A 16234-nucleotide genomic window follows, 5' to 3' on the forward strand; every position below is an offset into this window, starting at 1 on the left:
TATATCTATATACGTATATATGTAGTGCCCTCCATAAATATTAGAACAGTGAAGTCAAATTTGTTATTATTGTTATACTCAAGAAATTTGGATTTGAGATCAAAAGATGAATATGAGGGAATCAGATTACAGAAGGTACAGAAGGTCAGATTTTATTTTTTGGTATTTCTATGTGTTTGTGTTTTCCCATCGTAGAATAATAGCATTGTTATGTTCAATCCTCCCATTTTGGGAGTGCCCAGAAGTGAAAAGCCTGGTGAATGGTAACAGGAAAATTATTATTTTTAAATACAAATTCCTTTTCATTAATAATTTAAAACTCATCATAATGTTTCTTATTGCTGGTTCAAATGGAGCCACTGGCATTACTAATCACCCCTTAGTGTGGTTTGACCAGAGCTCGATGGGATTGGGTGGGTGTGTGGGAGAGTTGTGGGGAGGTGGTGCGTCAGGGAGGAGGGAGCAGGGAGCCATGGGCTTTGACTTGTGAATGAGCCTCCCAGACCAGAGGTTAATATTCAGGAGCGTTTACCGGTTAACACTGCGGCAGCGCAGACGAGACGCGGCGAGGGTACTCCAAGCTGTGACGTATCTACGGTGTGACGTCAGCAAGTTATTTGAATGCAGCTTCATTGGGAAAATAACTGTGCGTGGAGGAGGAGAGGGTGTGTTTAGGTAAGACGCATTGACAGGACATCTCCGGTACTTTCATCGATACCGCGGAGAGGGTTTACCAAATACCATTAATTGGATCCACGGAAGGAATTGGAGACCTGATGAGGGTCCGCAATGAAAACCACTTGAGGTCCGATCTTCATTTCGTGTCATGCCATATTCTTGATACCTGAGGATACGTGCTGGGCTGTCTCGACTGGAATGCTTAACACCTCGAAGTAACATCGCTCTAGCAGCGATCGTCCTCGGCACCCGAGCGGCGAGACGATCCGGGAGGTACCAACACCATATGGTCGCCCAAACACGTACCGGCACCTGGTACGCTGTCGGTGAGATTGGCCGACACCATGCACCTGTATCTACTACCCTTGGTGCTCGTCTGTGCAAACGCCATGGACCGTGCACTTGATCACTGGTCGACCGTCTCAAGGACAAGGAGGCAAACCCGCCGTGAGTACCACAATTATACATCCTCATATACCGAATGTGAGTACCGCAAATATACATCCTTATATACTGAACATGAGTACCACACTTATACCGATACTGAACGGTATAACCACACTTATACTTGCTCCTATACCGAATGCGAGTACCGCATTTACACATCATATCCTCATACACCGAACACGTGCACCGCACTTATACATCCTATCATCATATACAGAATGTGATAACAACACTTAGTCAAGCTGGCGCTTAGTAGTGCTGGCCGTTAGTCATGCTGGTCGTTAGTCATGCTGGTCGTTAGTCATGCTGGCGCTTAGTAGTGCTGGCAGTTAGTCATGCTGGTCGTTAGTCGTGCTGGCCGTTAGTCATGCTGGCGCTTAGTAGTGCTGGCAGTTAGTCATGCTGGTCGTTAGTCATGCTGGTCGTTAGTCATGCTGGTCGTTAGTCATGCTGGTCGTTAGTCATGCTGGCGCTTAGTAGTGCTGGCCATTAGTCATGCTGGTCGTTAGTCATGCTGGTCGTTAGTCATGCTGGTCGTTAGTCATGCTGGCGGTTAGTCGTGCTGGCGGTTAGTCGTGCTGGCGGTTAGTCGTGCTGGCGGTTAGTCGTGCTGGCGGTTAGTCGTGCTGGCGGTTAGTCGTGCTGGCGGTTAGTTGTGCTGGCGGTTAGTCGTGCTGGTGTTTAGTCGGACTGGCGAAAAGTCATGCTGGTGGTTAGTCATGCTGGCGGTTAGTCATACTGGCCATTAGTCATGTTGATTGTTAGTCATGCTGGTCGTTAGTCATGCTGGCAGTTAGTAGTGCTGGTCGTTAGTCATGCTGGTGGTTAGTCATGCTGGTGGTTAGTCGTGCTGGCAGTTAGTCATGCTGGCTGGCGGTTAGTCATGCTGGCTGGTGGTTAGTCGTGCGGGCGGTTAGTAATGCTGGTCGTTAGTCATGCTGGCGGTTACTCATACTGGCGGTTAGTTGTGCTGGTCGTTAGTCATGCTGGCGGTTAGTAATGCTGGTCATTAGTCATGCTGGCGGTTAGTCATACTGGTGGTTAGTCATACTGGTGGTTAGTCATACTGGTGGTTAGTCATACTGGTGAATAGTCGTACTGGCAGTTAGTCATACTGGTGGGTAGTCATACTGGCGGTTAGTCATACTGGTGGTTAATCGGACTGGCGGTTAGTCATACTGGTGGGTAGTCGTACTGGCGGTTCATCATACTGATGGTTAGTCGTACTGGCGGTCAGTCGTACTGGCGGTCAGTCGTACTGGCGGTCAGTCATGCTGGCGGTCAGTCATACTGGCGGTTAGTCATGTTGGTGGTTAGTCATGTTGGCGGTTAGTCATGTTGGCGGTTAGTCATGTTGGCGGTTAGTCGTGCTGGCGGTTAGTCATGCTGATGGTTAGTTGTGCTGGTCGTGCTGGTCGTTATGCTGGTGGTCAGTCATGCGGGCAGTTAGTGGTGCGGGTGAGTAGTCATGCTGGCGGTTAGTTGTGCTGGCGGTTAGTCGTGATGGCTGGCAGTTAGTCGTGCTGGCGGTTAGTGGTGCGGGTGAGTAGTCATGCTGGTGGTTAGTCATGCTGGCGGTTAGTCGTGCTGGCGGTTAGTCGTGATGGCTGGCAGTTAGTCGTGCTGGCGGTTAGTGGTGCGGGTGAGTAGTCATGCTGGCGGTTAGTCATGCTGGCGGTTAGTCATGCTGGCGGTTAGTCGTGCTGGCGGTTAGTCGTGCTGGCGGTTAGTGGTGCGGGTGAGTAGTCATGCTGGCGGTTAGTCGTGCTGGCAGTTAGTCGTGCTGGCTGGTGGTTAGTCATGCGGGCAGTTAGTGGTGCGGGTGAGTAGTCATGCTGGCGGTTAGTCGTGCTGGCGGTTAGTCGTGATGGCTGGCAGTTAGTCGTGCTGGCGGTTAGTGGTGCGGGTGAGTAGTCATGCTGGCGGTTAGTCATGCTGGCGGTTAGTCGTGCTGGCGGTTAGTCGTGCTGGCGGTTAGTCATGCTGGCGGTTAGTCGTGCTGGCGGTTAGTCATGCTGGCGGTTAGTCATGCTGGCGGTTAGTCGTGCTGGCGGTTAGTGGTGCGGGTGAGTAGTCATGCTGGCGGTTAGTCGTGCTGGCAGTTAGTCGTGCTGGCTGGTGGTTAGTCGTGCGGGCGGTTAGCGGGGCGGGTGAGTAATCGTGCTGGAAGTTGATGGTGCTATAAGATGGTCATCGCCCCGTTCTGCAGTGAACTGTCCCAAAGGCTGTCGCACATGCTCGGATCTGAACGGGTGCATCACGTGTTCGCCAAGGTACTTCATCTACCTCAAACGTCTGGACATGCAGCAGGTCGGGAGCTGCTTGTCCTCCTGTCCTGAGGGCTACTTCGGTGTGCGTCATGGACGAAGGGGCGTCAGCATCTGTCACAGTGAGTACACGAATGGAGTTTTAGCGAATACAACAAGAATGAGTGAAATGTTACAAATGTTGTGACCAATAACGACATATTCTGTGTCGTTCTGCCCGTTTCCATCAGAATGCAAGTTGCACAACTGCGACACCTGCTTCAGCAGGAACTTCTGCATGAGCTGCACGGGGGGCTTCTTGCTCCATCGAGGAACCTGCCACGAGGCTTGTCCTCGAGGTTTTAGCGCCAACAGCCGCAGCCGTGAGTGCAGGAGAACAGGTACTGCAGGTACGCGCAGCATGGCTCGCAGACAACGGTTCATCGACCGATATTAATCTCTCGATTGCTTTGCGGGGCCGACGGGACTTGTAGACTTTCTTGTACGTAAGAGGAGCAGAGGGGAGGCACAAAATTAACCGCTTCATACTTTACCTGTAAAGCCAAGCTCGGGATCTTGCCTGTGATTATAGAAAAAGGAATTTTAAACTTTTCGGTGCATTTAGAGTCCCTATACAGAGAGAGTTGCATCGTTACATGCCTGGAAAATACAGGCCGCGTGGTCAGTGTACGCCATTTTGTATCCATCTCTGTGCGCCATTTTGTTTCCATTCACCACTATATAAATCGGTCGGTTCCATCCTGTAAGAAAATAATTACTATGACATGATTACATGGTGTTTTGGTGGCAAAATATGATAAAACATCAACATGGGAGAATAATGCACTAAAATAAATTATTTAATCCTCATCTTGGATTCAGGTAAAATTTGATAAAGTGTAAGAGCCACAGGGCGATTCGTATGCACACTGGGTCGGCCCAACAGACACGCCGCTGTGCACTAGGCAAGGAGAGATAGACATGACGTCATGCCGGGGATTCACAGGCAGGGTGATTCATCAACGTGAGTGTCGTCCCTCGGATAAACGTTAAGCCGGATGTACCGTCTGATATCATTAGTTGGTGGATGTTAAATATCCCACGGTGTCCTTCGCCAATAATAGGACAGTTACCATCGGCATCCTGAACAAATTGCAAATTCCTGCCGGGAAGGCAATGGCAAACCACCTAGTATCACTCTCGTCAAGGAGCCAAGTTCAAGCAGAGCACAAACCAATCAACATTCTCAAGCTCTTTCTCTTTTTTCACTCAAAATTGTTATCTTTTCCAATTCTCTGCTCTCTTGATGGTGTACGCATCCAGCTTGGATGTTGTGCCTCCATCTCTGTCTTTCACTTTCCTTCTTCCACTTCTTTCAAATTTCTCCATCTGTCACTTCTTGTTTGGCCTCTAAATCCAAAATCGCAAAATGGCCTCTAAAGGTGTTTTTTTTTTTAGACTTTCTGTATGTCTTTCTTCTATTCATACGCTCTGTACACCTGGATTTAGGCACCTTTACTCAGTGTGAACCTGCACCAGCGCATTACACTTCATTTTGCCGCCGTTTCTTATATATGTTTTAAGGTTAAATAAATCCTGTCTGATTGTATGCTTATTCAGACACGATGGATGAAGGAAAATAAATAATTACATAATATGATTTCCCTTTTGGGGTCAGAGAAAGACAGTTTGATTAGAAAACGGACACATTATGCTAGACACACAATGGAAGCAGGTTCGGTGCGCTGCGCATGATGGAAACAAAATGGTTTCTAATTGCAAGTTGTCGGGACTATATACAGGGACTTTAGATCTCAATTGGTTGACATAACAAAACAAACAAGAAAAAGAGCAATCAGAGATTGCAAACCCTCGCCAGGATGTATTTTCAGTGGTTTTTAAGGCTTTTGTGTTAAAACAAATATGGCGGCCGAACCACGTGACCGATGACGTCATCATAAAAAAATTTCTAAACTCATTTATTCCTAGATTATGCTCAAGAAATTTCATCTTGATCAGATGAAGTTTTGTACTTGTCCAATTATGACGTCATAATGGAGGCACCTATGACATTAACATATTTTATTCCCCATGGAGAGTTCTTTACAATGAGCCATGTCTCAATTTTTTCGATTCAGCACTTTCGGGGATATGGAGGTGCAAATTTTTTCGGTTTTTCCAAGATGGCGGCCGGAACACGTGACCGATGACGTAATCATCATTTTATTTTCTCCACCAGTTTATGCCGACATAGCACTCAAGAAATTTCATCTTGATTGGATGAAGTTTTGTACTTGTCGAATTATGACGTCATAATGGAGGCACCTACGACATCATCATTAACATATTTTATTCCCCATGGAGAGTTCTTTACAATGAGCCATGTCTCAATTTTTTCCATTCAGTGCTTTCCGAGATATAAAGGTGCAAAGTTTTTCGATTTTTCCAAGATGGAGGCCGAACCACGTGACGTATGACGTCATAATTATCATAAAAAAATTATACAGGTGGAGTTGCATCTTTGGTGAAAATTTCCGGTCAATCGGACCAACCGTTGCAGAGAAAATCGTATTTATTCTGTGCGGACAGACAGACAAACAGACAAACAAACAAACGGACTCAAATGCAATACCCTCTCCTCTGGCGAGGGTAATAAATCTCAATTGGTTGACAAAAACAAATAAATCAAACAAAATGTCAAAAATATCGTCGGTTCGGGGTGATTATAATTGGACTTGAACACAAATAATTTTTCTCATTTAATATCAGCTGCCTCCGTCCCAGAATGTTCATGTCGTTGGGTATTTAGAAAGTCCCTAAGTGTTTTTACCCATAAACTGTATCGATTTTCAGACCTGTTCTCAGGCCATCAGTCAACTTCGTCCAAACTCTGTTTTTAGTTCTCACCACCGATAACAAGGGCATGCTTCTCATCAAAGGAGCAGTCAGATCACTCTAAAAAGCCGGAACACTTCTTTTTTTTTTGTATACAAGATCGAGGCTCGTGTAAGAGCTAACATTAATCACAAAAAGACAAACTGACACATAAAACATAAAATATGGGGAGAGAGAGGGAAGCACACAAGTACAACATTTGAGAGCAGGGACATCGGGAGATCTGTGGGAGGGAGAGGGCTTGGGGGGAGGAGGCACGGGAAGGGGGGTGGGGGCATGGGAGAGGTATAAAACACATGGACACTGCCAGGACTTCCAGGAAAGAGGTCGAAATTTCAAAAAGGTGGATCTGGGGTGAATTAACGGGGGTAGAAAAGATCAAGGTTTTGAATGGGGGAAGATAAGAGATGGTGGTGAACAGCTGTTTTAAAGACCTGGAGGGTGGAGTGGGATTGAATAGAGTGAGGGACTTTGTTCCAGAGGCGGGAGAAAAGAGGAATGAAGGAGTGAAGGTGAGCAGAGAGTCTTGATTTTGGCAGTTTAACCATAAGAGGGTTGCTGGCAGATCTTGGGCGACCTGTAGGAATATTGGGGGGGGGGGGGGGGGAGGTGGGGAGGGGGGGGGAGAACAGAGCACAGACAGGGCTGGGGGGGGGGGGGGGGGGAGGGCTAGGCCAGAGAGAAGTCGGAAGAAGACAGAAAGACCACCAACCTGCTTGCAGTGAGTGAGTGAAAGGTCCTCGGAGTTAGCTTCATCGTGGGAGATTCCAATGATTCTGAAAGCTTTGGTTTCAACAGCGTGAAGACGAGCTAGGTGTGAGGCAGGAGCACCAGCCCAGAAGGGAGAACAGCATTCCATTGAGCTGTGGATGAAAGCCTTGTATGTGGTGAGGAGCTCAGGTGTGCCAAGGAAGGACTTCTCATGACGGATGATACCCAGTCGGCGACTGGCTTTGGAGGCCAGCTTGGAAATGTGGTTTTCCCAGGAAAGATCATGGCAGATAGTGAGACCCAAAAGCTTGAGCGACAGAACTTCTTTGAGAGGATTGCTCAGAAAGTAGATGGGAGGGTTGTCCAGACGGTCTTTTTAGAGAGACAGAGTGAGAGTGTGAGATTTGTCAGGATTGAAAGACATGTTCCACTTGTTTGACCAGTCTGTGATTTTGTCCAGGTCTGCAGAGAGTGAGGAGGCTGCAGACTGCCGATCTGAGGGATGAGGTATGGAGCGGTAGAGAGTGGAGTCATCAGCAAAGAGATAGAGGATTTTCCAGAGAGTCGGAGAGATCATTGATGAAGATCATAAAAAGCATTGGGCCCAGAACAATGCCTTGGGGAACTCCAGCCTGAACAGGAAGGGGAGATGAGAGAAATCCATTCAGGGCTACATGTTGACTATGACCAGAGAGGAAGTCCACAAGCCATGTGTGGAGATTTCCATGGATACCGTAGGAGGAGAGTTTGGAGAGCAGAGCTGGGTGCCAGACCGTATCGGAGGCACGTCATATGTCAAGGGCGACAACTCTGATATCCTGTTTGGCATTGAGGACCTCCATCCATTGTTGAGACAGCAGAAGCAACGTGTCCAGAGTAGAATGACCTGGTCTGAATCCAAATTGATGATCCCAGATCAAGCCATTGGAGAAGAGGAAGGATTTGATGTCAGAAGCGATGATGGATTCCATGACCTTGCTGATAATTGGGAGCAAGCCTATTGGTCTGGAGTTGCAAGGATCTGTTTTTGCACCTTTTTGTGTAAAGCGGTAATGTTTGCTGATTTCCAAGCTGATGGCAGATGACCTTGAGCAAAAGAGAGGGTGCAGAGAACAGAGAGAGGGTGAGATAGAGTGGCAGAGCAGGATTTTGGGACCTTTTGGGAACTTGACCCGTCTGGACCGTCTGGTCCAGTTGCAGAATCAGAGTCGAGGTTTGACAAAAACTTATCCACCTTGTCAGGAGAGTACACAGATTCCTGGAGCAGCTGCGTTCGACTGGGTAGAGTGGGTACAGAGAGATGGGTTCGGGACACAATATTTCGAGGCAAACACAGAGTTGAGGCATTCAGCTTTTTCACGTGCGTAGTCAGCTGTGTAGCCGTTTGAGGTAAGGGAGGGGATGGAGGGGGAACAAACACCAGAAGCAGATTTGACCAGACACCACCAAGATTTGGAGGAGTGATACATGTTTGAGAGTTCAGTCTTGAGAGTAGAGAGATAGTGTTTCCTGGCTCTCCTGAGGGTAGACACAAACTTGTTTTGAACTTTGTGAAAGGAACTGAGATTTCCTTCAGTTGGATTTGCCTTGCATGAGGTGAAGGCAAGTTGCTTCATGGCAACTGCCTCACCACAAGCTTCAGTGTACCATGGATGGGAGGAAGGGTATGACAACTGAAGACGAGATGGGATAAATCTGTGCATGAGAAAGAGTAATTTACTTTGGAAGAATTCCCAGGAAGAGTTGCTGTCAGAGGCAGTAGCAATGGGAGACCAGTCCAGACGATTGATGGTTGCTTGAAGGCCATGCCAGTCGTTGTTGAAGTTGAAGGCCTGAGTGAAATGCCAGACTCCCCGACACTGAGGAGGCTTTCTGAGAATGGCCAGAGAGATGTCCACTTTAACAAGGAAATGATCAGAAGAACCGATTGGAGCAGAAGAGCAGCAGACGTTTGCAGGGAAGTTAGTCATAACCAAGTCTACAAGAGAAGATACTCCATTGGCTGAGATCTGGGTCGGGAAATTGAGAGATTGTGTCAATCCCAGTGAGTCACAGAAGTCCTTTGCTGAGATGCCATGGCTGGCATGATGACAATTGAAATCACCACGTATGAGGAAGAGAGAGTTGGGATGAGTTGATAGAAGTTGGTCCATGTTGTCAGACAGCGAAATGTAAATGGAGTCATCACTGTTTGGAGGATGGTACAGAACACATATGAACAAAAGGTGGGAGCGGAGAGGAGGCCGTAGCCAGAGGTACTCCTAGGGGTGTTTGGAGAGAGGGCAGTGCAAGGAGAGTGAGGAAGAGAGTTTTTTTATAAAGATAGCAACCTCACCTCCAGGATGAGGCTCAGGTCTATCATACCGGAGGAGGGAGTAACCAGGAAGAGATATTAAAGAATAAGAGACGTCTTGAAGGAGGAAAGTTTCTGTTAAGCAGATTACATTTTGTTTGTCAGAAGCAACCTGTATGGAGAGATCAGTCAGGTTTGAGCGAAGGCCCCGATATTTGAGGTCCATACCGTTAAGGAAGAGGGAGGGGGAGCATCAGATACATGACAGGGGAGGGGAGGGGGAGGGTAACATGGGTGAGAGGGGGAGGTAGGGAGAGCTGTTGATAGTATGTCGGAGATTGCAGAAGAGTTAGGAGAAAGCGAAAGATGAGGAGGACAAATGGTTTGATGGTGATGGGAAGAGGCACAGTGAGGTGTTGTTTTGGGGGTGGGGGAGGGCAGAGCATAGTCGAAGGTTGGAGGAGGTGGAGGTATGAGATGGAAGGGACAGGAATTGGGGAGGAGGCAGCTTTGAGGAGGAGGTGGTAGGGGGGAGATTTGGAGAGAGATTGTAGAGGGGGAGATTTGAATGGGAGGGGTGGGGAGGGGGGGTTGTTTTGAAGGGGAGGGGTGAGGGCTGAGTTGTGAAAGGGAAGGGTGGGGTGGAGTTTAGGAGGGGAGGAGTGAGGGGGGAGTTTAGAAAGTGGACGATTGATGAAAAACAAACATTTATTACAAACTGGGTTTATTGTGATTTTCAAGTCAGAGATCCGTTTGAGAACGATAGAGGAGGGGTGGAATGAAGGTGAGTTTCGAAAATGTAGGGAGGAATGACTGTAAGAGATTGAATATTTTTTTGATGTGAAATGATTTGAAGAGGAAATTGAAAAAAGCCTTTTAAATAGGAAGAAAAACAGCATGTTGTAATAAACAACTGAATAAGACACTGCAGGTGAAAGTTTTTAACATATTTAAACAGAACCGTAAAACCGTTTTCTTCACAAAGTATAAGCGCGGTGAGGCTTTGAACAGGATCAAGGCAGCATTGTTCATGAATGAGTCTGCACCAATCCACGGCACATTTAAATAAGGCATCTCCACCGCTCCACAGAACTGTTTCCAAAAACCTCTCAAATGCTCAGCAGCACCATTCCCGAAAATATTTCCACCTCTCTGCAGCTCAGTTGCCGAACCTGTCAGCATTGCTCTGCAGTGGGGTTCCTGAATGTATCTCCAACACTCTGTGGAGCAGTTCACAATCGCGTCACTCACTGCTCTGTGGTGTGCTTCCAGAGCAGGTCTCCACTGCTCCATGGAGCAGTTCTTGAACACATATCCACCGCTCCACAGCGTTGTTCCCAAACGTGTCTCCAATGCTTCACCATTCCAGAACGCGTTTCTACTGCACTGCCTCATGGTTCCTGAATGCATCTTCACCAATGCACTGTTTCCAAACGCATCACCGACGCTCTGTAACGCAGTATCTGAACGACTGTGGAGCAGTTCCGGAAGGCGTTTCCAAAATGCTTCTCCAATGCTCCGTGGCACAGTTCCAAAATGCTTCTCCAATGCTCCGTGGCACAGTTCCCAAATGCTTCTCCAATCATCCCAAGCATGGTTGCCAAACGCTTCTCTAATGCTCCGTGGCACAGTTCCCAAATGCTTCTACAATCAACCCTGGCATGGTTGCCAAACGCTTCTCCAATGCTCCGTGGCGCAGTTCCCAAACGCTTCCCCAATGCTCCGTGGCACAGTTCCCAAACGCTTCCGCAATGCTCCGTGGCACAGTTCCCAAAATGCTTCTCCAATGCTCCGTGGCACAGTTCCCAAACGCTTCCCCAATGTTCCTTGGCACAGTTCCCAAATGCTTCTCCAATGCTCTGTGTGGCACAGTTCCCAAACGCTTCCCCAATGCTCCATGGCACAGTTCCCAAACGCTTTTCCAATCATCCCTGGCATGGTTGCCAAATGCTTCTCCAATGCTCCATGGCACAGTTCCCAAACGCTTCTCCAATGCTCCATGGCACAGTTCCCAAATGCTTCTCCAATGTTCCATGGCATCGTTCCTGAACGTGTCTCCAATGTTCCGTGGCATCGTTCCTGAACGTGTCTCCAATGTTCCGTGGCATGGTTCCCAAACGTGTCTCCAATGTTCCGTGGCATCGTTCCTGAACGTGTCTCCAATGTTCCGTGGCATTGTTCCTGAATGGGTCTCCAATGTTCCGTGGCATTGTTCCTGAATGGGTCTCCAATGTTCCGTGGCCTAGTTCCTGAACGGGTCTCCAATGTTCTGTGGCATCGTTCCTGAACGGGTCTCCAATGTTCTGTGGCATCGTTCCTGAACGGGTCTCCAATGTTCTGTGGCATCGTTCCTGAACGGGTCTCCAATGTTCCGTGGCATTGTTCCTGAACGGGTCTCCAATGCACTGTGGCGTAGTTCCTGAATGTGTCTCCAACGCTCCATAGTGTGGTTCCTGAATATGTCTCCAACACTCCATAGTGTGGTCCATGACCAGATCTGCACTACTCCATGGCATCATTTCTGAATGCACCTCCACCACGCTGCAGCGTGGTTCTTAACCATCTCCAATGCTCCATAGTATGGTTCCCGAATGTGTCTCCAATGCTCCATGGCATCTTTCTCGAACACAACTCCAACGCTCCACAGGTGCAGTTCCTGAACGCTTCTTCAGTGCTGCACAGGACTATCCGCAAACACGTTTCCACCGCTCCTGGGTGCGGTTCCCAAATGAGACTCCACTGCTGCATGGCACTGTCCGAACCGCTCTTCGGCATGGTTTCCAAACATGATTCCACTGCAACATGGCGAGGTTCCCAAACGAGTCTCCACTGTGCCCTGACATTATTTCCAAAAGCGTATCCCTCACTCCCATGCTGCTGATCCCCTGCTGTGTGGTATGCTTCCCAAATCTATCTCCACCGCTCTGCCATGGTTCCCAAACACATATACTCCACTGCACCATTTCCGAATGCATCTCCTATGCTCCACAAGTGTCCGTCACTCCACGACACAGTTCCCGAACATGTCTCCACCACTCCGCAGTCAAATTCATGAACATATCTCCATCGCTCTGCAGTTCTAAAATGTGTCTCCATTACTCCCCAGTTCCCAAACACTTCACCACTCTAGTTCCCGAATGTTTCCAGCTCCCTACCATTCCCAAACGCATTTCCCAAACATCTGGGCTACTACAGCCTTTGTGTGCATGTGTTTTGGCATTACAATTGCTGTTGTCCTTATGTGGCTGGATTATAAAGTTATTGGATTCAAACCATTTCTCTTACCTGGACAAGTTGAACTGAACACTTACAAGAACAGTCGATGGAGGCAGAGAAATTAGTAACACCCTCACAAAACACTTCAAAGGGGGCTCTGTAGAAAGTTCAGGAATTTTTGGATCGCGATGGTGGAGCATTCTCCGTGTGTAATGCGGGATGAGCCGCATCTTAGGAAGTGGCTCACCATGCACAAATCCCATGTTGTTTTGGTTTGACATTCACTACTAATGCTGTAATTGATGTAAAACTACACTGAAGGCTCATAATGTCCTCAAGCTGCATGTGATGAATGTTGATGTTTCTCCATGAGCCTGAGACACTGTAAAATAAGAATGTTTCTAAAACCGTGTTTTCTTGGGTCCCTAGCTGTCCCGACAGAGGAGGGAGACTGCGTTGCTGGACAGTGGTCAGAATGGGGACCCTGCCTAAAGAGCAGGCAAGGGTGCAGGAAACGCGGGGAGAAGTTCCGAACTCGGAACGTGATGGAGATTCTCGATTCCAAATCCCGCACCTGTCCCGTAGCGAGGCAGACCAAAGGGTGTCGTCTGGGACATCCACGCTGCTCTGCAAGTAAGTACACGCAGGTGATCATCACAACCGTCTTGTAGCACATTGCTTTACTCAACATCCTGCTCATACCAAAATAACTTCACATACTGCCAATTATGGTATCTTATACCTTTTAAATACGTACTCGACTGATCTTCAAAAGGACCAGGTGAAAAACACCCACCTGAGGCTTCCATAATCCAAACCAGAATGCGCTCCAAGGCATAAGGTGTGTGCGTGTTTGATTTAAAAAAAAGATACCTTGGTACATTTGACAACTCTGAATGAATCAAAAGTGGTTTTCATTTCAAATGTCTGCCATTTATTTATTGGACTATTTTGACCGAGTGCATGTCTAGGCCAAAACAACTCCTGTGCCTAATAATCCACTAAAAACAGCTTTTGATGTCATAAGTGATGATGTCATAAGTTTAATATTTCAATAAAAATGGGTCATACATAGATCATGTGCATGCAATTTCAGATTTTTAGGATAAAGAATTTGATTAAAACATTTATGGCTGGTATACCACTTGTTGGTGTTGGCTTAGCGGTTGGGGGGCCAGCTTGGGATCCTGGGTTTGAATCCCGGTCGATCGCTGAATTAACGCCAGGGGGGTTGACTCAGCCTGTCATCCTTCCGAGGTCGGCAAATTGAGTACCAGTTCACTGGTAATTCCCTGTGTGTCGCAGGAGGCGACTAACAAGGTTGGCGGCAGGAAGGGCATCCGGCCAGAAAACATTGCTTCATAAAGGGCACCATGGTGCCCGAAATAGACCAAACCCCGCCATGCGGGGAAAAATGGCCTCTAAAGGTGGTTCTATACCACTTCACCTCTGATGTCATCATTATCATGGTTTTGTTCCCCATTGGGAGTATTGACAACGTGCCAAGTTTCAAATTTTTCCATTCAGCGGTTTCCGAGATTTTTTTTTATATATTTGCGTTTATTCCACGGTGGCTGCCATACAATGTGACCTATGACGTCACAATTATGAGAAAAACATTCTGCATCGGTGTCACTCACTCCCCTGAAAGTTTCGTCTCAATCGGATGTATGGTTGCTGAGAAAAACGAGGTTTAGCCCGTAAGGACGGAAGGACGGACGGACAACCCGAAAACATAATGCCTCCGGCCGCCTTCGGGGCGGATACATTAAAAAAAAAATAGGCCATATTTACTTTGGTTGCAAGGAATGCATGACAACCGTTGTGAAACACCTGGAAGGATCACACAAATGCACCTGACGCTGGAAATTGCTTGTGTACTGCGCTAACCACGTGACCCTTCCGTTTCAGGTGAAAACGACAAAAGAAGGTCGAAAGCAATGAGAAATCGAAGGAGGGATTCGAGGAGGAAGGGGAAGAGAAGGAGAAATGGGCGAAGGCAATCCCCATCGACTACTGCAGCATATACGAGCACTTCAACGGTCTAAGAACATCTGAGGTCCACCCAAGTCCAGCCGGACAGGACCACGTGACATTGGGAATGCCAAGCCCTCCCGGTGTGGACATAAGGACTTCAGTTGCCTTCACTGGCTCACATGGAAAAATGCTTGGGCGTGTGGACAAAATGGTGTACCAGGTGTGGTGGACATGGACAAAACGGTGTACCAGGCCACGGTTTACGACTCCTGCAAGTCGATTGGGATTGGTGGGACTCGTCTGTGACACGTGTATGACTCCTGAGATGAGAAAGAAAAACATATTGGAATTTCCATGCCTCACCTGTCAAGGTCCAACCCTGGACATTTGGCACATGGTTTCATGGAACAAGTATTCAGGTGCCTTTAGGGAAGCTTCGCCAGAGATGCCTCCACAATTGGCATGTGAGGTATTGCAAGATTCCACACACAACTTGAGGAATTCCACACACATTCCACACACATCATACAGTGCGACACGCACATGCGTACACACGTGCACATGACATACGTGCGCACACTCAGCTCTAATACCTGACAGTGTTTATTTCCGTGGTTTTTATGTTAATTGTTTTTATTTAATTTTACTTTATATTCTTTGTGAGTCCTCATGCTTCAAGTACCTGTTGAAAGAATGGCCGTGCGTAGCGTGTCAGACGCATTCCGTCATGTACCCTGTTATGAATGGCTGGAACGACAGGTAGTGGACAAAAAATGGAAACACCTGGGTAAATGAGGGACACAACGCAACTGCTTTCACACATGTGTGGCCCATATGTTATTGAAGCAAATTACATCCCAGCATGCTTAGGGTCATGTATAAAAATGCTGCACAGGCCTGTTTACTTATAACTTTGGCTAGCGTGGCTATAAGAGAAGCCCCCCCCCCCCCCCCCCAATGCACGTGTGGCCACCCAATGGTTTGATGAGCATGACACTGATGTTATCGATACGTCATGGCCTTCTCGGTCACCACATCTGAACCGAATTGAGCATTTCTGGGACATTCTGGAACAACGCCTGAGACAAGGTTTTCCACTTGCATCAAACAGGTGTGAGTAATTCACTTTCTCATGGAAGAAGAATGCCGCATCCCTCCTGCACAATTCCAGACTGGTGGAATTTTATTGGTGTTTCCATTTTTTGTACACTACCTGTACCTCTCAAGCACATGATGTCATAAATTCCGTCGTTTCTTACTTTAATCAGAACTGAGAGGGGATTTATGGAATTGAAATTTAAACCAAAGTGAGATGAAAACTCCACATGAATTCAATTGGAATTGGACAAAATAAATGCGTATATCACCGACATTCACACAAATTGCACCTTCCATGTTAAATGACACACCATCACACACTCCATAAGTTACACACCATCACACTCCATAAATTACACTCCATCACATGCCATAAATTACACACCATCACACCCTCCATAAATTACACACCATCACATCCTCCATAAATTACACACCATCACACTCCATAAAATCATCATAAATTACACACCATCACACGCTCCATAAAATCACCGTAAATTACACATCACACACTACGTAAATTACACACACCATCACACACTCCATAAAATCACCATAAAAAAAACACACCATCACACCCTCCATAAATTACACACCCATCTACTCCATAAATTACACACCATCACACACGATAAAATCACCGTAAATTACACACCATCACACACGATAA

The 16234-nt window shown here is 47.3% G+C and overlaps 1 protein-coding gene across 2 annotated transcripts; it reads left to right on the plus strand.

Annotated features, from left to right (window-relative positions):
- The first annotated feature begins 498 nt into the window (after positions 1 to 498).
- On the plus strand, positions 499 to 15990 carry LOC137422904 (R-spondin-3-like). Of its 2 annotated transcripts, none has more exons than XM_068109561.2 (5): positions 499 to 1125; positions 3335 to 3514; positions 3623 to 3772; positions 12916 to 13119; positions 14398 to 15990. In XM_068109561.2, the coding sequence occupies exons 1-5, from the start codon at positions 1023 to 1025 to the stop codon at positions 14532 to 14534; spliced, it is 774 nt and encodes a 257-aa protein (XP_067965662.2). In that variant the 5' UTR covers positions 499 to 1022; the 3' UTR covers positions 14535 to 15990. The 2 variants fall into 2 exon arrangements, with proteins under 2 accessions (XP_067965662.2, XP_067965661.2); XM_068109560.2 differs by having other exon boundaries at positions 502 to 1125; positions 3623 to 3781.
- Positions 15991 to 16234: the final 244 nt, after the last annotated feature.

The sequence above is a fragment of the Myxine glutinosa genome, chromosome 3, assembly GCF_964187855.1.
Source record: "Myxine glutinosa chromosome 3, kmMyxGlut1.1, whole genome shotgun sequence".
NCBI classification, from domain to species: Eukaryota; Metazoa; Chordata; class Myxini; order Myxiniformes; family Myxinidae; genus Myxine; species Myxine glutinosa.